We start from the raw sequence: 25,836 nt of genomic DNA, 5'->3' as shown, positions 1-25,836 counted from the left end.
AATTAATTTAGGGCTATACTTATAGGGTAGGAAAACTTAAATTTATAAGTAATATTTATATAAAGGACTGATAACTTCTAGAAAAGGTCTGGCTTACTATATATCTTTGACTGTTAATAAATTACTGTTGATAGAAATTTATTTAAAAATTCTAATACCTTCTAGTTTCTAGATAATAAGTAACCTTTAAGATAGAAGAATACTATATCTAGTGGTATCTAGCGTTGATGCTTAATGTCCCTTATAATAAACTTATACTCTTCTTTATTCTATTAATATTATTTACTTAACTATACCTAACCTATTTTCTTATATCTTATCTTTTTATCTTACTCTTTTACCTTATCTTTCTATCTTACTCTTCTATCTTATTTATTATTATAGCCAATAATAACGCTAATACTAAGCAGAAGTCTCTCTTATATATAGATTTTAACAGCCCTAAAGTTCTTAATATTATTAGCCCTTATCTAATCTTCAGTTACTTTTATAGTAGATACAGAAGATACCCCTAGTTTTAATCTAGCCAGAACCTAGTTATCTTATACTAACTATATATAACTAAGCCTAATCCTAAACCTTAAAAACCTTAATTCTCTCTAAAGAATACTATCTAAGAATAAGCCTACTAATACTATTATATATATTAATCTAATATACTCTAGTAATTTATAATATTATTATCAGAGAAAATAGGGAATTATACAGTAAGCTCTATTCTTAGCCTAGCTTACTGAGAAAGTATTTAAGGAAAAAATATTCTAGCTTTAGTATTAATTTATTTATCCTTAATATTCTTTTCCCTAACTCTTACTTAAGAAGTAAGCTATTTACTTAATTAATTCTTATGCTAATTTATAGGTCTTACTTATATCTTTCTGTTTAGTTATACCCCTAGTCCTTAAGGAAATCAGTACTCTCTAAGTATATACTATAGAGTATACCCTAAAGAAATAAGTATTACTAGGTAGCTAGTATAATATAGTCTATCTATATAAGCTAAGATACAGAAACAGACTGATTATAGAATACTGTAATACTCTTAAGTAGATAGAGTAAGTCTTATCCTCCCTATTATATTTTACTAATAGGCTTTAGGGAAATATTACTGATTCTTAAAGGGTATTTAATCTATAATTCACTGCTTACTTTAGAAGATACTTCTATTATAAGTCTCTTAATTTTAGGTCAGAACTTATTAAGAAGGCAGTAGTCCTTTATAAATAATCTATATCCTATAAATAGTCAAGGATATAGAGATATCCTTCAGGAGGAAGGATAAGGGCTACTCTGATAAAAAGTATATCTATAAAGATAAAAAGCTCTCTGATAAATCATTAGTATTTAATTCTAAACAGATAAAAGAGAACTCTAATAAAGATTAGAACGACGGTATTATAGGTAATTTAAGTTGTTTGTAGGAGGGTAACTCTCTCCTACTAATCTAAATCAACTTCTCGGGATACTGAACTTGAGGTATATTGGATTTTAGTATAAAGCAAGCTCCTGCTTATATAGTACCTACAGGAACCGTTTAAACAGCTGCAACTTTCAGATAATACCGAGATGAATCTTTAAAACGTCTCGGTAGGTGGATCGATTGATTCGGGGCCATGCTTGCAGGGTAGGAAAACTTGAATTTATGAGTGATACTCGCGCAAAGGACTGACAACTTCCAGAAAAGGTCTGGCTCACTACGTATCTTCGACTGTCAACGAATTGCTGTATCCTTCGACTTCCCTCCAAGATGCGCGCTTACGATGATGCGGCGGATTTCCCTGTCGATATCTCTACCTACGCTCACAATCCCCCGCCGTGAGGGTAATCATATGAAGAAGGTTCATGAAAACCAGAAAGTTATGATGGAATTGTTGTGATTGCGTGTAGATATGCTGAGCATAACTGGTGGGAACCCTGATAAAGTTCAAATTTTTGGCTTGAAAAGGCCTGTCTTGTGCCACCAAATGATTTCTAAGTTGGGCGCCAGAACCGCCTTTCTTTTCAACCATGCCGGCCCACCAGTAAGTCACTCGGTTTGGTCCGGTTAAAGGAGCCTGGTCTTGTGACAAGTTTTCTCTCTACGAACTGTGCCCCGACAATCCATGACGAGATCTTTGTTCCCACTTTGCGTGCCGTGGCAGATGATCTACAGCAGCTCATGCGAGGTGATAAATGGATGAAAATGAGGAAAGATGATGGTACGAAAAGAAGCGAGAAGGGGAGCCATGCTATCTGGAGGCAGAAGCGACGAAATGACAATCATGCCTCTACAGCTTACACACATGATCTGTTACACGATGGCCACCTGGATCGTCCATTCTGGTACTCCGTTAGGTCAGAAGGCACCTACTCGAGTACTGTTCTGTATTCCATTGTTCTTTTCTGAGCTACAGCACCTGGCATTCCTCGTTGATCGCTGTGCTTGAGGTGACTGTGGCAACATCTCAACAACTGCAGCTTGGATAAACGTTTTTTTTAGTCAAGTTGGACTGAGCTTCTGGGGCCGAGACGCTTATTCATGGCGATTCGAAGGGTCCGAGATGGAGGCAGATGGTCCTGTGGTCATTATCGTGAATGTTGTTCGAGCAGCCCACACACAACATCTGTTGCCCAGGTGGATTACGACTTATTACATCGTGGTTCACTGCAATCGTTCCATCAAGAAGCCCACGACAAGGCATATCAAGCAATCGAACGCGCGAGTAGACAAGTCCAAGAACAACAGGCGAAGTTCGATGCATATTTTCAATCCTCGGTGCTATACCACATATGTGCGACTTGATGGAATTCTACCCATTTCAAGAGGAGTACATGTTCTACCAGCTGGAGTTACTTGATGCCATGGAGGAAGTTTCAACCACTAGGGCACCCCGTGGGCTCCGGCTTTCCTCGCCGATCGCTGTTGTGTTTAAGATGGACAAGCCCGTGGACACTCCTGAGGGCACTCTGAGGGCACTCGTCGCCTCATGACCAACCCTAGAACTACTGTCAACCGCACCCGGATGACCAGAACTGAGGAACACTGGAGCACTGCGACTATCGTGGCCAACAATACCTTTCCCGTCAGCGTCCGTAGCAACACTGTCGACTCTGTGTTCGAGTGACCGTCGCAACTGCCACCTGGGCGCCCGGCAACTTCCACAACCTGCGGCGCCCTCTAGGCTACTCTCATACCACAGAGAAGCTATCACTCGAATGTTAATACTTCCAATTTCTATGTGCCAGTATTCAACTACTTTGTTGCGCGTCTTGATTGATTTCCTCAGCCCGTATCTGCTTCAGTGGGTTCCGGACCCGTGGCAACGCCTCAACATCCATTCGTAGCTCACATACAATATCTTTTGCCCAAATGCATTGTGGATTATTAAATTGTGGCTCGCTACCTGGAGTCGTTCCATTAGTTCTGGTAGCCGGCATTCCTTGCTGATCGCTACGCTCTGTACTCTTGTTTTAAGTTCTTACGAATAACGAGGATGGAAGAGGATTTATCATCCCACCGCAAAACAGGCCAACCTCAGAGTTAGCTATGGAGTAACTGAACAATGGATCTAGCGATGAAGCTGACATTTATTTTCTTAATTAAATAATACTTTTACGTCGTCCCGATTTCTCGATGCATAGATCGGCAAGTGCGTAGGCTGGCGGGTGCAGCACTGAACTCCAATATTTGCAGAGATCGTCCCGATATATGGAAAACTAAGCCCACTCTGTACAACAATATGGGAGAAGTAAATATAGACTAGTCGTCCACGTATATGGCGATTTAATCAAGTGATGCGACTTGAACTTGAAGTTGTAGTTAGGGCAGCTGGGCCCTCTCGGTCCATTAGTCACCCCCGCAGAGCGACCTCGGCCTCGGCTACGAGTTTCCCCTCCGCATTAACATTAACTGGGGTTAGTTCAAGTTCCAAGGTTCAATCAACTTATTATACACTCCGCATCCTCGTACTACTTGTACTTCTACAATGAGAAGACGTCAACTACACCTCCTTCAAATCATCCGCAGATTCACCACCACCACTCAGCCATTGCTACATCGCCCCCACAAGCCCCTGATGCCACGACTAAATCCCGCTTCCCTGGTAAGTCTTCATTTCCTTCTGCGCCTACCCGACTGCACGCGTGTCCGTCTGAGCCATTTGCATTTGCATTTCCCACGCCCTGTATTTACTATTCTGGTCCCCGGGTCTCCACTGCGCTGCAGACCTGCTGCATACTTGCTTTTTGGGCCAATTTCCCGTTCTCTTATCTCTGCCTCCACGAACCGTTTTCGGTTCTCGGCTCATTTCGCTCTCCGTCGTCCATGTGGAGCAATCACATTGGAACCCCTTTGGACCATTTGACCCGTTTGACCCGCTATGATGTGTGGATGTTGGTGATTTGAGATGAGATTCGAGATATGAGATGTGAGATGTCGGATTTTCATCCTGGCAAGACAGGATTGCCCACTCCTTCTGGAACACATGTCTTGCTCGCTACGTCATGGGCGCACCACCGTGGATGGACATCCCTTGCCAATGTGATGGCGCTGAAACACAACCCGGGTCGCGTGGCAAGAAGAAAGAAAGAACGGGAAAAGAAAAACCTTAGACCAAACCCAAAGATACACATTGCAAACGCAAACGCCGCAAAAAGAAAAGAGAAGAAAAGAAATAATCATGGAGTTAACGGTTTCGTTGCCAGTGCTGACATTGAGATACTAGGAAGCTATCAATAGACTTCGAACATACGTTCCTCCGCCAACGGCATATGGAGACGTCCCGCTCAACAGACGGGCTGCAGTATTGATACTGCTGTATGCCGATCCTAATGGCGAGCTGCGAGTTGTGATTACGATCCGGTCCAAGACATTGAGTTCGTGTACGCGTGCTCCCTTCCCTTTCCTCCCCCTGAGGAATCAAGGAGAAGCCCTGGAAACAAGGCCGATGCTGCACAACATGCAGACTAGCGCTAACCCGATTGTGTCCATCTAGACGCAGGCGAGGCAGCTTTACCAGGAGGTATGTGGAGATCGGCGAAGAATACGCCGTAAGAAGAAAGAAGTCCCTCAAACAGCCCCAAAAAGCAAAGAGCAAAGAGCAACAACAGAACTGCCCCCCCCCAAAAAAGCAACAAGGGAACTCCCGTCCGATCAGCAGGGCCGCATTCCTAGTCCGGAAGACGCGTTCTGTGATATCCTGGGGAAAAAAGGAGACGATCCCTGCACTATGTTCAGCATTCTCCCATTCCAATGCCCATGCTCATGCTCATGCCACGCCATGCTCATGCCGCACCTCGTTCCCTTCGTATCGGCGTATCGGCGTATACCCTATGTATAGACATTGATATTGACATTATACTTTCACAATAGGAAAAGCAGATACACTAGACGAATCACCATTCCAGACCGCACGCCGCGAAGCATGGGAAGAAATCGGCTTGTCCGATATCGACCAGCCACTCCCGGCGCCATTTACTGTCGAGCACCTCTGCGAGTTGCCGGCAAATCTTGCCAAAACGGAACTGGTTGTGCGGCCCTGCGTCGCATTACTGCACTCATTTGACGAGGCTACGGGCGCGAATGCGGATCCTGAGATCTCGCTGATTCCTAAGTTGGATGCGCGTGAAGTTGCGGCTGTTTTTACGGCGAGGTTTGCGGACTTTTTGCGGTTGAGGGTTGAGAGTTATGATGATGGTAAGGACCGGGGTCAAGGTCACGGTGTTGACAAGGATAAGGATGCGGATCCGGGGCAGTGGTATCGCGGGTCGTGGAGTTTGTGGCACCATTCCAACTGGCGCAGTAGGTTTTTCAATTTCTTTCTTGGGATTCCCCTTTTCTTGCACTTCTGTTCAATTCCCGAATCCCAATCTTGAGGCGACCCAGGGAGATGTTTATCCCTGCATCCTCAGCGTCAGCCTCAAGGCGTGCGGGGCCCTAAGGCATCCCATTTCCATTTTTAACCCCACTCGTCCTCCTCCTCCTCCCTCTGCCACCCCCTGTCGGGGTTCGCCTGGTAGGCAACGGCCAGCTCTGGATCATGCTCCCTTTCTTACGAATGCACTACACAACACATGGGCAAAGGCATGGGAAGGGGTGGGCCGCTGTCAGACGGGACCCACCGGGCCGGTTGGCGTTTGCTCCAGTCTCGCAAAAAGAGGGACAGGAGAATGCCAATGGCAACCGAGAAAGGTATATGCAGGTCTCTGGCAGGGGGAGGATGTCGCACCGACCATGCTTCGAGTGGGGATTAGGTGGATCCTAGAATTTGGGATCTGGGATCTGGGACCTGGAACCCTGCAAGCTATCCGGGGAGGGGGAGAAAAACAGGCACAGGAACAGAAACCAGCTGACACATTGCATTAGTGCACCAGTTCTTTGTACCGGTCAATGAGCGGGTGGTCAAGCCTCGGGGTGGGGGTCAAAGTCTTTCACAACAACGGGCGGTGGAGAAGCTAGAAGCGCAGGAACAGAGTGGGCTAGTGCAGCGATATCGCGTGTTCGGAATGACCGCGCGAATCATTGTGGACGCAGCGCGAGTGGCGTATGGGCGTGAACCTGAGTTCGAGCATAATAGCCACTTTGGGGATGAAGCGATGATCGCCCAATTGCGGCGAATGGGTCGATTGAGCGCCCGACGCCAACCCTCGGACGAACTGACCCGCGAAATGATGGAGCGGGCAGCTAAACTGAGTTAGTTTAGTCGGTATCCAAGGTAACTGGAAGTAGTTAGACTGGAGGAAATGAACTCTGAACTCTGCTGCAGCCCGAGCTGGGCCAGTTGTCAATTGTATCGTATACGTAGGACCCTACATGATGTAGGTGTAGGTGTAGAGTATATTAGTACTTCCTTCCTCTCCTTCCTCTCCTCACCATCTCACAACCTCTCCTCTACATCTACCCTACTCACATCTACTCACTCCTCTCTCACCCACTCTACTCTACCTAATCTACCTACTCACCACTCTACTCGTCATTTCATCATTTCATCATTCATCATTTCATCATTTCAGCCCTTGCAGCCCCCTCGCGTTGCGTCCGTGCGCCGACCGCTTCCTTTGACTCTTTTGCCTTTGCCTTTGCTTTACCTTGCACGGCTCTTATCTGGTTCCTGGCCTATTCCTGGCCTGTCCCTGTGACTTATATTTAGTACTCGGCCTTTGTCCCTCGAGTCTTTTGTTCTTCCCCCCCCTCCATGTCGTGCATTTAGCTCTTTTCTTCAGAGCTCATCATGCTCTCTCCCACTTCCTTCGACATCTACCGCATGGCTCCCCCAGTTCGACCTTCACGATCACTCGAAGGTTTAGAAAGAGTGATCCCTCCATCACTGGAAAAATCACCCTACACTTCATATACTCCATTTACTCCATTCACATATACTCCGACCACCCCGACTCGCTCCGATCTCTTCCTCAACAAACCTCTCCCCGCAATGCCACCACTCGACGAACCCGAACCCGAGTACTCTGGTATGTGGACCGATTCCGACAGCGACGACGATGACAGCACCGTCGACAGCGTCGCCAGTCCAAGCGAACCACGCAACTCAACCGAGAGTTTCCCCATCTTTGTCAGTTCTGGCTCCGACGACTTCGACCTGGTCGATCATCCGACCCCCGCCGATCCCTTGGATGCGATCGTCGCTCCACAACGTCCCCTTTCTCAGCGCACGGACTCGACCGTGTCGAGCATCTCCGCCCTCACCTCCAACTCTGATGCTCAGTACGGTCGCCCCTCACAGTGGTCACAGACCCAGACCCAGACCCAGACTACTCGACCAGGCACCAACCACTACTTCCGTGAGAAGAAATGGGATTTCTTCCCAGAGCTGGCAACCCCCGGGTCGCTGCCCGCCACAGGTACCAGCGGACGCGTGAGTCCCAGCCTTCGAAATGGAAAGACTCGCAAGAAGGAAGGTCGCTTGGGCCTCTCGACTAAGCGTAAGCGTTGGCACTCGCTTGATCGGCCGGGGATGGGAGGACTGGCGCAGGCTCGCGACTCCTTCAAGACAATTGTTCACCGCACACTTGCAGCCAAAGAGTCACAACGCCCAGCAACAGCGCAGCCAACCTCGCTCCAGCAAAGGAGAGGCCTCAGTGTGAAACCACTCGAAGCCTCCTCGCTAGATGTGAATATGAACCTGCGGGCACTATCGTTACACACCATGGCCAGTTCCAGCGCCAGCGAAATGCCCGACAGCCCCCGTTCCCCACGCCAAAAACAACTCGCAGTGCCCATGTCCCCGTACCAAAAATACGGATGCGCCATTTGGGAAACACCCAAGAAATCCAAGAAATGGGCCACTGCCAAACAGCCTGCAGCGTCCCGGTCGGCTTCTCATCTCGTCTACACAAATCCAACCCCGCCCCTCTCCCCGCCACTCAAGACGCAATTGCAGCAGAATACCCGTGATGCTGTCCGCGCCTTGCAGGGTGGGACGAGTCAGATGCTTTTTGCATTCGATGGCGCGAAGAAAAAAATGTCCGAGTCCAGGGATGAACGGCGCCGTGAATTGCTCAAGTCGCAAATCAAGTTGGTTGGACCGGTCAATCCGCATACGTGTTCGCAGGCAGATCCGTGGCTTTGATTGAGTCGTAGCCACGGCATCTTGTCGATCCCCTCCTTTATCTTTCTTTGTTGTGTTATATTCTTTTTTTATAATTCGGAGTCTTGGTATTCAGCTTCGCTGGTTTTACGATCTTACGACACATCTTTCATTGGGGCTTTGGAAAGCGCTTTGGACATTCCCTCATATTACTTTACTACTTTGTTTATTCCCATATTTAGCATCTCATCTCGTGTTCTTTGAATCGCTACTTGGCATTTTGGGCATTGGTTTCTTTGGTTAGTTAGCATCACCCGCGGCGCCGGGAATGGAGGAAACATTTGAGTCTCATATATTTTTCGATACCTTGCAGGTTGGATCCAATCGGATATCTCTTTTTTAATCTTCTTCACCAATTCAATTGAATCAAGTTCAAAGTGCACCGTAATCTCTAACAAACACATCACGATAATAAAAACCACCGATCATGAAATGCCCACCATACACCACGAACTGCATCACATGCAGCAAATCCTCGCATCCCACCCAGCCCCATTTAACACCCACCTACATCTGCATCACGCCCTCCTACATGTACTGTACATACCCTCCTAACCTCCGCACCAATCCAATCCCATCAGCCAACGCAACGCAAGCATCTCCACCAATTTAAGGATCAAGCCCTGAGGAGGGCGGGGTAATATGCAATCTCCCCCCTCTCCCCTGCGTCAGTCCAACTGTAGAGTATCGGTGAAAAGAGCGGTGTCGATCTGGATGTCATACCTCAAACTCACTGAACCTAATTCCCCCTCGAGATCTTGGAAGTCGTGCCCGAATCATATCTCATATGCAGGTTGCCTTGCTTGGACCTCAGGTTTCTGCACCTGCCAGTGTCATGGCTACCTAGGTATTCAAGTTGTACCCGTGTACTGTTCGCAGGTTTTGGGATACGGAATGGATGCTCAGGTGTATCTTAGGCATGTATACTCCGAGTCGTATACTCGTACACCTGGTGGTAGAGAGGTACAGTACTAGCACCCGTTGATCGATTACAATGCTACATACAACTACCCCGCGGCACGTACCTGTCTGTACCTGTACCTGTACCTGTACCTGACTACATAGTCACTAGCCCATCACGATCCGGTACCTTAAGGTTCAAGCTGACACCGTCACCATCAGCACCACCGTCACCGACTTTATGCCGATCGGGATCTCCCCGTTTCAGGCAGATATGCACATATGATGGACTATCGATCCTGCATGTATTGAATCACTTGCAGATGCTATTGATTTGGGCTGGTGATCGTCAGCCTATCGTTGAGATATTGATCTGTGGGGTGCATTTCATGTTTGCGATGTATACACGTCAGTGGGCGGTGTCAAGATGTGCATAGATAGGATCGTGATAGGTGCGGATCTTTCCTAAGGTTCACTTAGAATCTACTTTTCTACTGGAATTTCGCTTATGGAAGCTCGTTGTAATCACCCTTCATAAATCGTAATGAAACTCAGGCTGGTCATTTTTTTGTTATGGTTATCTGTTATTCGCCAATGGTTTTGAAAGCCGACACTGAACCACCAGACACGACCCGGGGGCCTATATACAAAAGAACTTGAATTCTTTTTACAATTCTCAGTTCCAATCGATGGAATAGTATTTAAAACTCCACTGGCAGTTTAAAAACAAGATTCTCAACCCACAAATCGCCACAGAACGAACCTCTCCCCCTCATTTAAGCTGCAGCTCCCCCTTCTCAACAACCAACCTAACAATTTCCTTATTCAACCCATCCCAGTGCCTCCTCCCCTTAACAAACCAATACCCCAACGCAAAAAGCGTCGTGGCCCCAAAAATCGGCGAAGCATAATTCATATTCTCCCCAGTAACAGGTAAATACGCCGGAAACGCCAGCCAAACAGTAACCCAAGCAGTATAAACCAGGGCAAAAACATTCACCGGCAGACCCCAGATTCCCATATTCCACTCGCCCAATGGTGCGCGATTCTGTGCCTGGAACCGATTGTGTACCATGCATGCGATTGCGATGAAGTATGAGACGAATAGACCGATTGAGCCTAGCGCTACGAAGGCTTGGAAGGCTGCTGTGTCGGCGATGTTTAGACAGGCTAGACACATTACTATGACGACCGGTAGCCAGACGGCGCGGACGGGGACGTTGTGTCGACGGTCGATCTGGATGGAGGGAAAGATGTTAGCGTTGTGTCAACAACGTGGCTCGACTCAGCCCAACTCGGCCTCGCCGAGATCAACTCAGCTAAATGTAGGCAAATGGCTGTCTGAAGCGCAATAATAACAGAAATAATTTGAAATAAACTCACATGGGCGAACCAGCGCGGCAAGGCGCCATCCCGAGCCCAGGCCCACGTTAGCCGAGAGGCGGATGCAATACTGGCTAGGTTAACCGACAGCGAGATAACGAGCAGACCGCAGACCATGGCTGTGGCGGCTTTTAGAGATCCGGTGGCTTGTTGGCAAATGTGGATGATTGGGAAACTTTGGGATTGGGCTTCTTCTACCGAGCCCATTGTGAATAGGATGCAGATTACCATGCCGTAGGCGAGGACGCCGTTTGTTACGACTGTGTAGAAGATTGAGCGTGGGACGGCTTGGCGGGCTTGTCGAGTTTCTTCGCTCATGTGGACTGCGCCGTCGAAGCCTATGGTGTAAGGATGGAAGGTTAGTTGTGGTATGCCCGATGGATGGAAGATATGGTATACTCGGGTCATGTCACGTACCGACAAACCCCCAAACAGGCGTGAGAAGCCCGATATTCCACGATGCAAAGTCCGAGTTCCACCCGCTCCAGGATTGTGTTTTCAGGAAGACGAATTCGGCTGAGTGTCGAGGTGCCAGTGCCACGAAGACGACGAGGAATATCACGAAAAGACTGACGTGAAGAATACCGGCGCATAGTTCGATCCATGGAATCAGTGGGAATGCGTACATGTTCATCAGAGCCTGCACAATAAGCATTGCGAATATGATTAGAGTCAAGTGCCATGCCTTTGGCTCGTACTCTAGGTAATGGGCGCTAGCTAGGCCTTGGATCATCGTGGCGGTGGTGTTGGCGACGCCGGCGAGTGTTGATATCCATGCGAACCACGTTACCCAGCCTGTTCAATATTAGCCTTGGACATAGGGTTGATATTATGATGAACATTGAACAATCCCTCGGTATGGCTAGTACGTACCTTGCATCCATGTGATAAATTTCTTCTGACTTGGAGGTGCCAGGTAATTTGTCCAGTGATACTGCGCACCCGCAATAGGCTGCATTGACGCCATTTCCGCCAGTGACGCCGACTGCGCCATTGCGCCGCACACGACGATGAGGATCCCCCATGCTAAAGCTTGTGGTCCGCCGTTTGTCAGGACCGCACTCAGATTCCTGTCTGTTGTCAGAAGAAGGTTGATTAATTCGTAGTAATTACTGGTCAACCTACAGTGCTTGTGTCTCCCAGCTGGACATGTATGTCAAGGAGAAGAAGAAGATCTGAGTAAAGTTGAACAAGCGCTATTGTTCAGATGTCCGAGTCAGTTTCATAGTACTAACGTCTTCGATATAATCAATTCAACGGCCATACCTTCACACTTGGTTGATCAGTTGGTGCATTCGAAGCTGAAACGCCATTGCCATTCGAACCGGCGTGGTTTTCAGGCAATGCCCGATCAACAGACGCGTCGGCGCCCTTATAGGCCGTCATTTCATGGGACTCCATCATGTCAGGCTATCAGCAAAGAAATTCCCATGTGGTTGAAAGAGCACAGGTTGGGGTCCATGGATATTTGAGATGAGAGATTTTACCAGAGCGGCACAGGAGAAAGTCAAATGGCCAAAATGGCCCGATTCATCTCCGCTTGAACAGGGATCGTGCAGGATTCAGGAATGCCATGGCCACCGAAGCGAAGATCTGCACTGCACGTCGCATCCACCAAGGTGGTGGGTAGTGGTGGCTGGATCTTGGCCGATTCGGGAGGAGTTTAGTTCGGACATCAGGATCAGAAGTAGCCCCCACCAGCCCCTGGGCCGTGCCGCCGTCCACCGATCATCCCCGAAGGCCAGGAGGACCTCCATATGGGGCCATAACTATGGTTGGATGCAATCCGATGTCCCGAATCCTGCATCTAAGGCAGTCAATCACATCGACTCTACGATCCCTGGGTCTAGAGGTCTACCCTGATATATCATGCCTTGGTCTCTTCGCTTGCACTTTTTATATTCTACTGTCATGGCATTCCCAATTCCGTTGCCAAACTATACCAATTGACCGTCATGTCGCCCGACGTGGACGATCTGCGACCGCCGTTATTACCTGTCACAGAGAATGACCACGGTCCATGGGTGATCACTGTCAGCACGATATTACTGATTCTGACCATTATAGCGACCGTGATCACCGTGATATCTCGGATGCGAAGGACCAGGAACTTTGCATGGAGCGACCTCGTCTTGATACTTGGATGCGTTAGTGAATTCCTAATCAATTCAATGCCATCTAAGCACCGAACTAACTCGCACAGATCCTTTTTCTCCCCCAAACCATCTGCATCAATGTGGCCAGCTCGAATGGAATCGGCAAGCGCGGTGATGCCCTCTCCGAGTCATCATTCAACTTGTATAATAAGGTACGGAGCACTGAACTTTGTTTGCCATTGACATAGTTACTCGTAACCTTACCTGACTGCATACTACATAGACATTCTATTCTGGCCAGCTTCTGGCAGTCCTCGTTCTCGCATGCTCCAAAGCCGGATTAGCCCTATTAATCCTCTCGCTCAAACCATTCCGAAGTACCTCAGTGGCATGCAAGGTGGTTCTGGGACTAATCTGTGCCTGGGCCATGGCTGCATTGTTTGCCCTTGGGCTACAATGCGATCAGCCAAGCCCCTGGGATTCTACCAGTCGCGATAGGTGCGTGAACCAATACACGATGTATGTGATTCTGGGTGTCGCACACATAATACTCGACCTAGCGGTGATTGCACTTCCGATCGCATTGCTGTGGCAAGTACAAATCAGCCAGCGAAAGCGATACAATATTTCCGCCCTATTTGCGACACGCATTTGGTACGCTGCCCCCACCTGCGCTACCACACTAAATCTGTCAATCAACATTTTATTTTTATCTAACATGAAACATGAAACTGACTAAAGCGAATCCTTCTTAGTGTCGTTGCTCTCACAATCCCTGCTATCAAGTCGTTGCAATCCTATTTCCACGCAAAGCCCCTCGACCAACCCTGGCACGCGCTCATGCCAGCCATCTGGCTACAATTGGTGCAAAGTGCCTCGATTATATGCACGTGCATCCCCACTCTTAAACGAGTATTCTCAGATCTACGGACTGGCATGATGGCGGGAGCGGTGTCGGATTTTTTCGAGATTTCCGTGTCAGGTGGACATGGTACGGGCTCGGGTACAATGATCGATAGCTCGTCCAAGTCGGGGAGTCGGGTTGGGCGACGATCGAGATCAAGGTCGCGATCGGGATCGGCTTTGAATTCGCTCGGTGGGTTCCACCGGTCTTCTCGGCCTAAGGTGGAACGCATGGAAAGTCAGAAGAATTTACGGGAGAATGTCATTCATCAGTCTATTGACTATGAGGTTCGATATGAGCGGTCGGGCGTAGCGTGTGCTTCGACTACGAGTCATGATGTTGATTCGATTCAGGGTGATTGGCCTTTGGGGAATGGCAATCATCAGCATGGAGATGTCTGATGCGTTGGGCGAGTTGAAGGGGTTTGGTATGTGTGTACATATGGGACTGGCTATGGTCGCGTATTACTCGGTAGAGGGTACTGATCTACCTTCGTACATAGATGGACGCTGATAATTAGATCAGATAAGATCATAGGTTCGGGAATGATCATTTTGAGTTTCGCCATCTTCTTTTAGTTTCGGAATTGATCGGTCGACCTTCTTCCACTCCGCCTGAGTGTCGATCATGATGGCATGTTTTTCCCTATCTCGCCTCGCTTCGCCCATTTGCTCTCCCTGGGTATACGCGTATCTTGCGAATAGTTCTCACCCACAAGAGCAATGCCATTATGCTGCGGGTGGCGCGGGAAAAATGTTCGCCTTGGCTCTAGCTTCCATGCTCTCGGGCACGGACCGTAACTCAGGGTGGTTAGTATATAACTGATTAGGATACTAAGTAGTATAATATTTATATTAATAATACTAGTACTAGTACTAGTACTATCTATCTATACGACTGACATATTAGCGCCGACCAAGAGCAAGAACTTCTTGGCCTCTATTATAGGTATTCAGGTTCCAAAGTTCCAAAGCCATCAATTTCGCGTACCCGGTTCGCTCGGTGTCAATTGAAGACACGCACCAATCTATGGATGTTTTGCCCAGTAGATAAATGCGCTTTGTATGTGAAGAAATGAAAATCGAGGCGGCAATGAACTGGCAGAAAGGGCGCGCCGTTATTGCGAGTTAGAAATAAGTTACTTGGGAATCCTGAATGTTCAATCCGTCGCTCTGCTCTGAAAATCGGGTCCTCGATGTTATAGAGAGTCCGGAAAGAATCGTAGTCAAGAGACTATTTACTGCCTTTATCGTCAGATAAATTCAGATTCTAAGGAATACTAGTTGATCATGGGAACCACGGTAGATATCAAGACAATGCTTTTGAATGCCTTATTGTGGTAACCGAGGGCTCCGAATTGCTCTTAGATGAAACAGAATATGGTCCTTTGAATTGGAAATCAATGAAATCGAGAATATTATTAGGTCGCTTTTGTCTCTTTGCTATAACATGGATAAAGATTCATGAATGCATATATTTATCACCTCCAGCCCGGCGGCTCACTTAGTATTCCATATTAGTCGACTAGCGAGAAAGCTAGAACTGAGGAAAGTATGTGACCCAAAGGTACGTGCGACCGTGGTAGATGATACGAGGACCTTGACGGGGCGGACATCGCGCGGTATTTTTGAATTGCCGAATAGTAGGCTTGACCAGGTGATGGCGGAGTGCTTGAACCGAGGGCAAGGTCCCCGAGGATGAGCGTCGGGCGTGGAGCGTGGAGCGACGAGAGTGGCATACGGCTCAGTTGCCGAACTGAGCGGCGTGTAAATGAAAATGGTCTTGATGGGCATGTCGTGATGCCCGCGTGGCGAGCTGCACGATCACACTTCCTTGAACTTAGATTGATGGGCGTGAATGAGTGGTGACCACGGGAAGTGACCAAGTGGAACAGTGAAGAATCCATTGCTCTTGTCGAATATACCAGCGAAGGCGTTATACCAAGCTGCAAAGGCAGCCAAGAGACCAAAAATGCCCCCGGCTTTCTGAACTGTGGCCATAATCTCGCCGGTGGCGCCGCATTGGATGTTTGCAATGCCCAATAGGAGATAGTTCATGTCGAGGAAGAAGAATAGGAGAAACATGGCGAGACTAGATTTGAGTGTGCACAAAAGCATGATGGTTGTAAAGATGAACCATGCCTGGAGACGCAGTCGTTAATAACCACCCGATGAATTTAGCGCCCTCCTGTCGCAGTGTTTGCTTACCATCATGAAGAGCCCCATCAACATCTCGCTCTGGCAGACATGATTGGCAGTTTGGGTTGTGACCTTGGTTCCATCAAAATTGAGTAGAGCGAAGGAAATCCAATATGCGCCATAGGAACAGAAGGATGTAGCGCCGAAGGTATTTCCAAGAGCTAGTTCCCTGCGATTGTTATTTCACGGCCAAAGGGTCTAGAGAGGTCGTGTAGTCAACGGAACTACAGATGACATACCACATTCCAACAAGAACCTGGATAATGCCTCCATATGCGAGTGCCGAAGAAACATTTTCACCGGCGACCGGTACCCCAGCGAAAACACTCATGCCATTTGAAAGGAATGCAGTCAGAGCAAATCCACACAGGCCAAGAGGAGCCGGATTGCCGAATTTGCGTTCCTCTGAAGGTGGAGGAGCTTGGTGGCGAGGTGGGGGCATCTGTTGATATTCTGGGGTATGGGGGCGGGTATGGGGATGAACAAGAGAATAGTCATGGCCGGTTTGCGAACCCACAGGTGTTGGGCTCTGACTGCACAAGCATGTGTGACTGAAAGTTTTGGTATCAGCCTGGGGCTGTTTCAACTCAGCGACGTTAATGATCTGCTCCATTAATAACAGTTTCCTCGAAGCAAGAAAGTAAGTAAACGCTGGGCTAAATATGATTAATGGCAACGGCTAAAAGAGAAAAATTGAATGTAGTCGAGGTGGAAGGATATAGAGATGTTACTACTAGACCTGGGCATTTCTTGGTAAATATCTATCCAAGGGCATGGACTTCACTAGTGCTATTTTCGTGCCCAATAATGGAAAAACCAGATTTTGCCACTAAAGCGCAAGGACTTCATCATATGTGTAAAGGAAAACGGCGAGTCCCGGGGATAGCGTCATGTGCGCAGCTTGAAATAGTTAGTTGAAGCTAGCGAGTATGTTTCCCGGAGATGACCCACCCAAAAAAAAAGGGAAATCTCCATCATGATAGGTCCCAAGGGTCAGGGATTGGACTGAAGAAAGCTAGGCCGCGGGTAAGGCCGCGACGACCTCGAAGCATATCGGACTGATTGACGAATGGAACGAACCTCGCCTATGAAAGGTGGGCTAGACCATGGTAGACCACCGCTATGACATGCATCACTAGATGCATTAAAATCTCCATTCCATCGTGTTAACCTTTATTCGCTTTTGGGCGATCTTGAAGGCTCGACCGCGGACGAAAAAGGTCGCTACCCCTAAGGCATGAGTTTCCCGGAGGCCCACGTTATTGCTAGGACAAGGGAGGATGGATGCGAGGCATTCACCGTCCGGAGTGTTCGACACGGAACATAGGCAAATTAGGCCACGCGCTGATCGTGTAAAAGAGAGTTTTTGACGTAATTTTCCTAAATTCTCCGAGCCCTCTTTTCGGACAACATGGCTTCACTTTTAACTACTTGCAGAGTTCACGCATAAACCTTGAAACCAACCCTAGCTATGACCCCATTGCGAGTCACCAGGACTTAAATGCACCAACATTGACCTCTTCCTTTGCGTATTTTATGTTTCCAAGTCCATCGTTAAAACTTGTTGTGACTTGAGGTTGGACGGATTTTGCGGAGGCCGGCGCACTCCGCAAAAAGGGGACGAGCCCCACAGGACCCCATGGGACCGCTGACCGAGGCCAATCAGCATATTCTTGAACTATACGATCAGTCGCTATTAGGAAGCTTGGCCCGATGGCAGAAATATTTTGGGAGGGTTTTTCCCATGTGGACCTGGTTTATTCAACAAGTAACAGTCACCGTATGCCGCCTAAGGTGACTGTTACTGTGCTGAGGAATATCCTCCATCGTCGCGCGCTTGCAAGCTTGCAAAAGGCTTGATACTGCCACATATGATTTTCATCTTGGCCTAACTGTATGAAAAAATTAGAATTAGTTGACAGGGATTTGCATAAAAAGTGGGTTACGTCTCCACGTTCGGGGGGTCGAAAAGATCACTTTTGTAATTGATTAACCCCACCTATTTCGATAGGGATTGGGGCTTGACCAAACACTCTTTTCCCACATAGGCCAAGAGCTGGTTTCCGCCCGTTGATTGCTGTAAAGGGCGGCCACCTGTATTGATTTAGCCGATGGTGTGGGATATGAACAAGGAGGATTTGTTCAAGTAACGATGTTCGTTTATTCGGCTTAGCGCAACTTACAGCACGTGACCTACCAAAAAATAATAAACGACATCTGTCGGATTTGACGACGCGTCCGAAGAGAATTGATACCTCAGAAGAGAAGTTTTACCCAGGTATAGATATATAAGAGGACCCCATCTTTCAAGTCAATTGCCTTAGACCACTCAGCCAAACTGCCTTGTTATGGTAATTAGCGAAACCTTTTTCACAGTTGCCACTTGGTCACGGAAATCTTGTCTAGGCTGAGGCAGCTAGAAGGACCACCTGTGACGGTCCTGAGATACTCACAGATCAAGGCATATGTAGATACCAGGCATTATAAGAATAGCAGTTCAACAAAAGTAAAAGCTTCAGAAGAGGAAGAAGAACAGACAAAAGCTAGATATAGGTGTAGGCTCCAGAGCTGTGAATGCCTAAGTTGATGTCATCTGTGTAAGGCATTAACAATACTACTAGTAATACTCCTGGTTTGTTATACTATCAGTAAGAACCTGAAACAGTATAGAGCTTAATAACAGTCAGCTTATGCTCCTTACATGTAGTCTACATACTTGATACACTTTATAGAATTGACAAAAGTCCTACTGCTAGAATTGCAACTCTATAAATACTATCAAGCAGTTCTACAATTATTAAGAATTTCTAAAAATATTAAGCATTGAGTTTAGCTCTCCCGTTGTGCTTTCCCGGGGGCATACTTGCAGTTGCCGCATCGGCATTCATTCACATTCACATTCAATTTGAAACTCACAGGTGCCCGTCACTTCCACTTCCAGTATCACATCAACTTCCCGCTTTCAAGGTTACCCTTCCGCACTCCCCTTCACATTTCACCCCCATCATAAAAATATTTCCTACTTTCATCCTGTCTGACTGACCGATACGACCGAGACCATCGCCATGGGGACCAAACCCGTGGGTACCGGGCTCATGCCCTCATTTCAGTCCTTCTTCCCTCTGGAGCATCTCACTGATGGGATCAGTCACATGGGACAGATGATTAACGCTGCACAGCACCTCAAGGGCAGACCGATTGGCATGGTTTCCATGAAGGAGCTAGTTGATTGCTATATGCAGCACCAGGTTTCTAACAGCATGAAAGGCATTCTCGTTCAGCTGACCTTTGAGACAACCCCCTATGAGCCTTGCATCCGCCCGATGTCCTCTTTGACTAAGATTACTATCGGTGACCTTTGTTACAACACTCGCCATGAAGGGTCATACATCCTATTGCGACTCATAACCGGATTAGACATCACAGGGACCGTTTTTGCCATCGCTGAGGACGAGAATCAACGGGTGATTCCGGTACAGCTGTTCAATCAAAACTCTCTTCCGCGAAATGAGTTACTGGAGATATATTCGGCCTTTATCGTCAAGGAGCCTCTAGTGGAAATGGTCGGGTGGGGGGAAGTTGGTATTCGCGTTGATCATGCTTCCGACCTCAAGTGCATACCCAGATACAGCGAGGATCTGCCAGCTGGGTGGAAAAAGTCGATCAAGGAGAAAAGAACGGTGGCCCAATGGAAGGCCGTGGCAACCGAGCTATACAAAACTGGTCTCTATGCACAAGCAGTTGAGTGGTGAGCGCATGAAGCATCAACACTACCATGCTGCATCTCGTCGGCTAATATTTACCAGTTACTCCAAAGCTCTGGAGATCCCATCACCCCCGGCAAGAGTTCAGACATTGAAGTTCAACCGGGCGCAAGCCCTGTGCAAGCTTGGAAGGTCTGAAGAGACCCTACTGGACCTAGCAATCCTCACGCCTGCCATGCAGTCCTACGATACGGCGCTTTACCGCAAAGCCCGAACCTTTTACGACCTTCGCCAATACAGAAAAAGCAGTGAGGTTCTTGCCATTCTCTGTAAGGCATTCCCGAAGAATTCCCACGCAAATCGAATGTTTTCGGAGTCCATCAAGCGCTTGTTGGAGGAGAAAACTGGCGTATTTGCGTTCAAAGAAATACAAACCAAGCTCCTTGCTAGACACATTGTCCGACTGGAATACGCCACATACATCGGCCCGATTGAGGTGAAGCCTGCCAGTGTCACGGGTAGAGGACTTTTTAGCTCTCAAGACGTCAAGGCAGGCGAACTTCTCCTCTGCGAGAAGGCCATGGTATACTTCTCTGAGCAGGACGCGAGCAAGAGAATGCTTTGTCGTGGATACCGCGTGGGGCTGGATAGCGCAAAGGCCATGCCACTTGCCAGAGTTGAACTGGTCCACGAGATGGTACGAGAGCTTCACGCGAAGCCGTCTTGGATGGCGGACTTTATGAATATGTACCATGATTCTTACAAAAGCACGGTTTCCTCGTTTCATGATGATGATGGCGGAGCTCTTGTTGATTCGTGAGTCTGCCTCACTTTGACAATCTATTCACGTCTCATTTCTGATCATTTCACCCTAGATTTCTTGTACATAGAGTTATGGTCCACAATATGCTGCACTCCGAGACCTGCACCCGTGACACCTATGTGCTTCGCAGCGAGTCGAAGAGTGTGTTTGAGGAAGAAAGGAGCGACTTTGCAATGGCCCAGCAACCCCCCCTGCGGCATTTGGCGGATGGTATCTTTCGCCAATCACTCCTGCTTGTTCAACGCGCAGCACAGCTTCATTGGCGATATGCTCATCATGCGAGCGACAATGGACATTGCCGCCGGCACAGAAATTCTCATTCGGTATCGCGAGCGTGCCACCGATTTCCTTAAAGCTTCCAAGTGGAACCCCTTTGAGGATCGCGGTTTTGCCTGCACTTGCGACCTCTGTCTGAGTATTGAGTCCACCGATGAAAGAATTCTCAAACTGAGAGAGGCGGTTCTCAGAGATTTGCGGGTGTTCGTCGAAAGTGTGTTCATTGAAAGTCGTCCAGGGAAGGTTGAAGTGGGCGATCTAATGATGAAATTGAACACCCTACTGGCAACCTACCAAGAAACTGATGTCTATCTCCCACGCCTGTCTGTCTTCGAGATCAAGTACGCTCTGGCTCGGATTTTCGATGTGGGCGGTTTGCCTTTCGCTGCGGCCGGTCTTGCGGTGGAATGCGTCATGAATCTCGGCTACATTCTTACTGGTGCCATTACCAGGGAGAATCAAGTGGTGTCTGGCCCGCTAGCTATCGAAAAATGGGGAATGCTAGATTATCGCCTTGTAAAGTGCTGGTTGATTCTCGCGCGATCATATCGCATCATTGCCCCACACCTTGAGCGCGCTGCCAAGGACTACGCGATGTTGTTCTACAAGATGATTGTGGGTGAGGATCACAGTTTTTACTCAGCCTTCAAAAAGATTCTGTCTTGAGTGGTTCGGTTTTGTGGCACGGCTGTGTGCTTCTTGAATGGGAGATATCTGGTCAGATTTCCGATATGAAGTTGAAGGTATGGTTCTCATGACTCCTAATCACTCTATCATTTTTCGTTTTTTTTTTTTCATTCTTTCCTATTTCGTTTTTCTACTGTCTAGATCTACTTGTCTTGTCTCGATGTTCGTCTCATTGAGAACCTGAGACTGGAAGAGTCTTCTATGCCAATATCAGGTGTGTAACGAACTAGAGTCGTTGCGATTGTTGATTCCCTACACGGATGGCATCCACTTAGGCATCCACAGCCTACACCTGTATCTAGCTTTCGTCTCTTCTTCTCCTTCTACTTCTTCTCCTCAAGCTATTACTTTTGTCGAACCGCTACTATCAAATTGCCCGGTATCAACATATACCTTGATCTGTGGATATCCAGGAATCCTCACAAGGTGCGACAGAAGCATACTGGTAGCAAAAGTGAACCTTGAAATCACCTGATGAAGTTTGGACGTGGCATACATAGCACCAGACAATAAGTAAGGAAGTCCTTTATAATACTGGTACTCCATTCATGAGCGAGAAAACCCTCTCTGGGCTCCTAGGACACTTGATAACCCCGATTTGAACCACACTACACCGTGTAATTCCATGGAGGCCTTTCCAAGGGCCCACCGAGATTTCTTCATAGGCGAGGGAGTTTCGTATTTCAAAGAAAAAGCCGGAAGAGCTCCGTGGATCGCTGAATATAACGAGAAGGCTCGAGCAGGAGTTTACATGAAGCATAGTCTCAGAAGTTCCCGATGAACAACAAAAATGAAGTCATAGCAGACCGATTGGGGAATCTCTGATCAGGTAAACCTGGATCACCGGGAAACGGACGACCGGGAATTTGGACACAAGTCATGTACATTGATTGCCAACGACCAAAAGCCAACTCTTTATCCATGCTGATCAAACGTTCTGTATCTACAATCTCGATTCCCCTCTCACCCCTCCCACCGGGAGACAAAAGCTGAGGGGCCAATTTAAAGATTTTGGGCGGACAAGATCAGCTAGAGGTCTTCTCACGGCGATGTCTATGCCAAGAAAATAATCGACTCATGGAACGCTTCTTGCGTCCTTGATCGTCGGTGATCGAGGTACTCCGTTGTCGAGAAATACCATCGAACACAACAGACTCGTCTGTTTTCGTGGTTTCATTTGACAGGTCACTCCGTCTTTGAGAAACGCTGCGGAAAATGATTGGTTCGTTGTCTAGATCATCCCCAAGGCCATCGCCGAGGTTTATGTGTAAAATCTGTGTTGATTCTGGTATTTGTTGTGCTAGAATGTGTTGTTTAATATTCATATTTCTTTCTAGGGTGGAGGTCCCCCATGGCGGAAGCTTACTTGTTGTGTCGAGCTCCGTGGCTGGCTTCTCAGTCTGCTTTTTCGCTGGTGTTGGGGTATCATCAAAGTATGGCCTGTATCGCTGGAAGCCCAGGAGAGGAACAAATTCGATGATCTCGTCCATTGCTAAAGGATGTGAGTATTTTGCTTTTGCGTGTGAGTTGAATTATGTGTGCGTGAGCAATTTTAAATACGAGTTTCGCCTTCATTTATAGCGAAAGAGAAAGGAAAAGCAGCCTCTTTCCCAGTTTTAAACGCCGTACTGGGTAGAGTATTGTTTCACTGGTTAGTTGGGGCGGGATAAAAGTGCCGTGTGCGCGTGCGGTACTTCGCCACCAGTCGCTATCTTAGACTCGGTCTCGAACTCCTGTGCACACGCAGCCCTGCATCACGCTATTCCCGAGATAAGGGATCACTAGTACTGACAGTCCTAGCGTATCTCAATTATTTATAGTCAGTTCACACTTACCTCGATCGGACAAGGGACTTTTCGTTGTCGGCCCCCTTCCCGCCGTATCAAATTCCTACTCCTGCAATCCCGGCAATCCCAGCTATTCCGGTCATTATAGGACTGGAGGTGTCATGAGTGATTTCCATAGTTCCATGGATTTAAGCGACCCGTGCTACCAAGGATCTTACTTTTTACCAGCCAAAGGCATTAGATCTGATGCGGCGGGGGGTGTCTGTTCGCCGGTTGTGGATAAGTCTCGTGAAGCGACTGGATGACGTTAACTGCTTCCAAGGTTTAGTTACCCCGCGTTTTTACGAGACAGAAAAGGTCAAGGCATACAGTCAATTTTTAATTTACTACGAGAAAGTCTTCCTATGGAAATTTCAGATATAGCGGCACGTGGAAAATAAATAGCGTGCGTCCCATGCAGGCAGTCGCACCATGCGAATCTGCGAGCCTTGTCGCCACAGCCAGACTAAACCCGACCCAGCGATACCTAGGTAAGACCGAGTATAGTATATACCATGAGGACATTTCTACCCGATTCCTAGCTCCATTTTTGATAAATTATCACGCATCCCTTTCATGGGATCCGAGCAGACTGCTACTCCCCAAATTAATGACACAAGGTCTATTTTAGCGAGAGGTGAAGGATTTTTTGATGAGCTAGAATATTAAGATGAGCAGGGCAGTACAAAACCCACGCCTGGTCAAAATCTTTGATACTACGGAGCTCGCGCGATATTATCTGACATACTGAGCAAACTTGGTGAACTCTTCATCCCGCTTAAGGCGATCCCAATCCTCATCCCGAAGACAAATCTGAACTATTAGTTCACCCTTCGGAGACTGGGGCATGAGGTAGACTAAACATTCAAACGAGGAAAAGCCTGGCCTTCGAACTGCCTCCGCCTCCCAGCCCAAGGTTGAAATCATAGTCATAATAACCAATCTTCGACCAGGAGCTTGTCATAAGATCAGCTGTAGGGTTCACATTCGCCGTGAATGAAGCGGTAATCTTTTTCTCCCCTGCACGAGCGACAAACGTGTTTAAAGCACGCGCTTGGTAAACCAAATCCACCACATCTGGATCGAGCAGAGAGCGGAGGTATGAAGCTTTCACTCCGAGAGGATAGTCGACCACTTGTTGGAGAGATCTTCTTGCAAATGTTAGACTTTGTAACACCCCCAGATAGGAGCCGGGAACACCCATTCGATTCCTGATATCGACCGCGCGTGATATCGTGGAGATCATGCTTGGGTCAAGCCGTGAGAGACGAACTCGGGATATACATTTCCAAAGGAATGCGCATACGGTGTCAACTGTGGAAACGAATGGTATCGAGGGGTCTTTCTTCGTCATTGTTGCCCAGGACTTAAGTTGATTCAGGGATAGTTGTGGGAAGTTCACGCATGCCCAGGTGGCAGTCGCGAGATTCAAATCGGTTGTAGTTGCAAATTCTGTTTCTCGAGGCCTATGAACATGGAAATTGAGCTCGGGGCCAGGATTCCAAATGTCATAGCTCTCCGGTAACAATGGCATTACCCTCCTGCGATCCATCATGTTAATGGTCTGTTCTTCCCGTGTAAATGTGATCAATTGTTTGTACAAATCATCTTTCAATTCCCTTTCTCCGTTGGGCAATCGCCGAAAAGCGATCTGGAGAACAACTCGTGCAAAGAGCCACAGCGCGGATCTGCGCCAAGGTGATCGGGAACCCAACCACATTACCTCTTCCCGGGTACATCTGTGGATTTGCGGGGCTATTATGTTGACAGATCCAGGCCGCAGGACTGACATTAAAAACTCCGTAACCATTTTTGAATCCGTAGTATGGCGATCCTCGTCGTGCAGCTCCTCAGCCTTCATGATCTTTACCATCGTCTCTGCAACAGACTGGCGGCTCATTTGGAAAGGGTATGGGCCAGGGGCATCTTGTAAGCCGGCCTCTTCAAAGGTGGCCCGATCAAAGGCCAGACCTGGACCCGGAAACGTACGTCGGAGTCGGCCAATGGTCGTCATGACGGCCTCGTTCCGAGGGGATAGCTCAAAGCTTTCGACGTGTATCTTATCACGAATTTCCGGCATTCTGACTTCGGACGTGGATAGGGAGAATTGCACCTATATTCGAGTTAGAGAGATACTAATAGTCCACAAGTATCAGACTTACCTTCGATCTCAAGGTCGCAGAAGGACGCTCTTCAGTTCTGTTTCGTTGATTCCACAACCCACGTGGAAGATCCCTCTCGGGCGAGACATCATCGCTAAAACGGAAGCTATAATCTCCGTATATTGGGTCTGCACGTGTTTTCTAAAGTCATGAAGTGCCTCGATGATCCTATCGATCAGGAGAGACTCATACTGGGCGCTACAGTCATCGGCCAGTGGGAGCTTGGGGGGAGAAACACACATGTCGGAAAAGATGGGCACTCTCCCCAGGAGGCATCTCCAAAGGAGATGCCTTC

General features: G+C 47.8%; 10 protein-coding genes across 10 annotated transcripts; 6 read left to right on the top strand and 4 right to left on the bottom strand.

Moving 5' to 3' along the window:
- Positions 1-1,747: 1,747 nt before the first annotated feature.
- Positions 1,748-2,386, top strand: N7481_012124 (uncharacterized protein; the record flags this gene model as incomplete). The annotated part of the gene is made up of 2 exons (XM_057271343.1): positions 1,748-1,815; positions 2,023-2,386. 2 exons carry the CDS (start codon positions 1,748-1,750, stop codon positions 2,384-2,386), a joined length of 432 nt encoding a protein of 143 aa, XP_057115531.1.
- Positions 2,387-2,769: 383 nt separating this feature from the next.
- N7481_012123 (uncharacterized protein) lies at positions 2,770-2,970 on the top strand (the record flags this gene model as incomplete). The annotated part of the gene is made up of 1 exon (XM_057271342.1): positions 2,770-2,970. One exon carries the CDS (start codon positions 2,770-2,772, stop codon positions 2,968-2,970), a length of 201 nt encoding a protein of 66 aa, XP_057115530.1.
- A 1,688-nt stretch (positions 2,971-4,658) lies between these two features.
- N7481_012122 (NUDIX hydrolase) lies at positions 4,659-6,675 on the top strand (the record flags this gene model as incomplete). Its single annotated transcript, XM_057271341.1, has 5 exons — positions 4,659-4,670; positions 4,704-4,860; positions 4,974-5,000; positions 5,351-5,779; positions 6,344-6,675. The coding sequence occupies 5 exons, from the start codon at positions 4,659-4,661 to the stop codon at positions 6,673-6,675; spliced, it is 957 nt and encodes a 318-aa protein (XP_057115529.1).
- Positions 6,676-7,208: 533 nt separating this feature from the next.
- On the top strand, positions 7,209-8,564 carry N7481_012121 (uncharacterized protein; the record flags this gene model as incomplete). The annotated part of the gene is made up of 1 exon (XM_057271340.1): positions 7,209-8,564. The coding sequence occupies one exon, from the start codon at positions 7,209-7,211 to the stop codon at positions 8,562-8,564; it is 1,356 nt and encodes a 451-aa protein (XP_057115528.1).
- Positions 8,565-10,254: 1,690 nt separating this feature from the next.
- N7481_012120 (uncharacterized protein) lies at positions 10,255-12,266 on the bottom strand (the record flags this gene model as incomplete). The annotated part of the gene is made up of 6 exons (XM_057271339.1): positions 10,255-10,719; positions 10,866-11,203; positions 11,283-11,660; positions 11,739-11,935; positions 11,991-12,061; positions 12,132-12,266. 6 exons carry the CDS (start codon positions 12,264-12,266, stop codon positions 10,255-10,257), a joined length of 1,584 nt encoding a protein of 527 aa, XP_057115527.1.
- Positions 12,267-12,715: 449 nt separating this feature from the next.
- N7481_012119 (uncharacterized protein) lies at positions 12,716-14,266 on the top strand (the record flags this gene model as incomplete). The annotated part of the gene is made up of 4 exons (XM_057271338.1): positions 12,716-13,012; positions 13,069-13,173; positions 13,245-13,615; positions 13,717-14,266. Coding segments are annotated over 4 exons (1,323 nt in total), but the record flags the coding sequence as incomplete, so codon positions are not given.
- Positions 14,267-15,688: 1,422 nt separating this feature from the next.
- On the bottom strand, positions 15,689-16,676 carry N7481_012118 (acetate uptake transporter family protein; the record flags this gene model as incomplete). Its single annotated transcript, XM_057271337.1, has 3 exons — positions 15,689-16,006; positions 16,073-16,232; positions 16,303-16,676. 3 exons carry the CDS (start codon positions 16,674-16,676, stop codon positions 15,689-15,691), a joined length of 852 nt encoding a protein of 283 aa, XP_057115525.1.
- Positions 16,677-19,128: 2,452 nt separating this feature from the next.
- N7481_012117 (TPR domain protein) lies at positions 19,129-21,532 on the top strand (the record flags this gene model as incomplete). Its single annotated transcript, XM_057271336.1, has 4 exons — positions 19,129-19,811; positions 19,870-20,583; positions 20,658-20,800; positions 20,874-21,532. The coding sequence occupies 4 exons, from the start codon at positions 19,129-19,131 to the stop codon at positions 21,530-21,532; spliced, it is 2,199 nt and encodes a 732-aa protein (XP_057115524.1).
- A 1,046-nt stretch (positions 21,533-22,578) lies between these two features.
- On the bottom strand, positions 22,579-23,043 carry N7481_012116 (uncharacterized protein; the record flags this gene model as incomplete). The annotated part of the gene is made up of 2 exons (XM_057271335.1): positions 22,579-22,853; positions 22,920-23,043. 2 exons carry the CDS (start codon positions 23,041-23,043, stop codon positions 22,579-22,581), a joined length of 399 nt encoding a protein of 132 aa, XP_057115523.1.
- A 1,201-nt stretch (positions 23,044-24,244) lies between these two features.
- N7481_012115 (uncharacterized protein) lies at positions 24,245-25,459 on the bottom strand (the record flags this gene model as incomplete). Its single annotated transcript, XM_057271334.1, has 1 exon — positions 24,245-25,459. One exon carries the CDS (start codon positions 25,457-25,459, stop codon positions 24,245-24,247), a length of 1,215 nt encoding a protein of 404 aa, XP_057115522.1.
- Between the last annotated feature and the right edge of the window lie 377 nt (positions 25,460-25,836).

Source organism: Penicillium waksmanii, assembly GCF_028829765.1.
Source record: "Penicillium waksmanii strain IBT 27052 chromosome Unknown utg000010l:1.0-3698451.0:1.0-3701458.0, whole genome shotgun sequence".
NCBI lineage: Eukaryota > Fungi > Ascomycota > Eurotiomycetes > Eurotiales > Aspergillaceae > Penicillium > Penicillium waksmanii.
The sequence above is the reverse complement of the archived record's forward strand: the minus strand, read 5'-3'. Positions and strand labels throughout refer to the sequence as shown.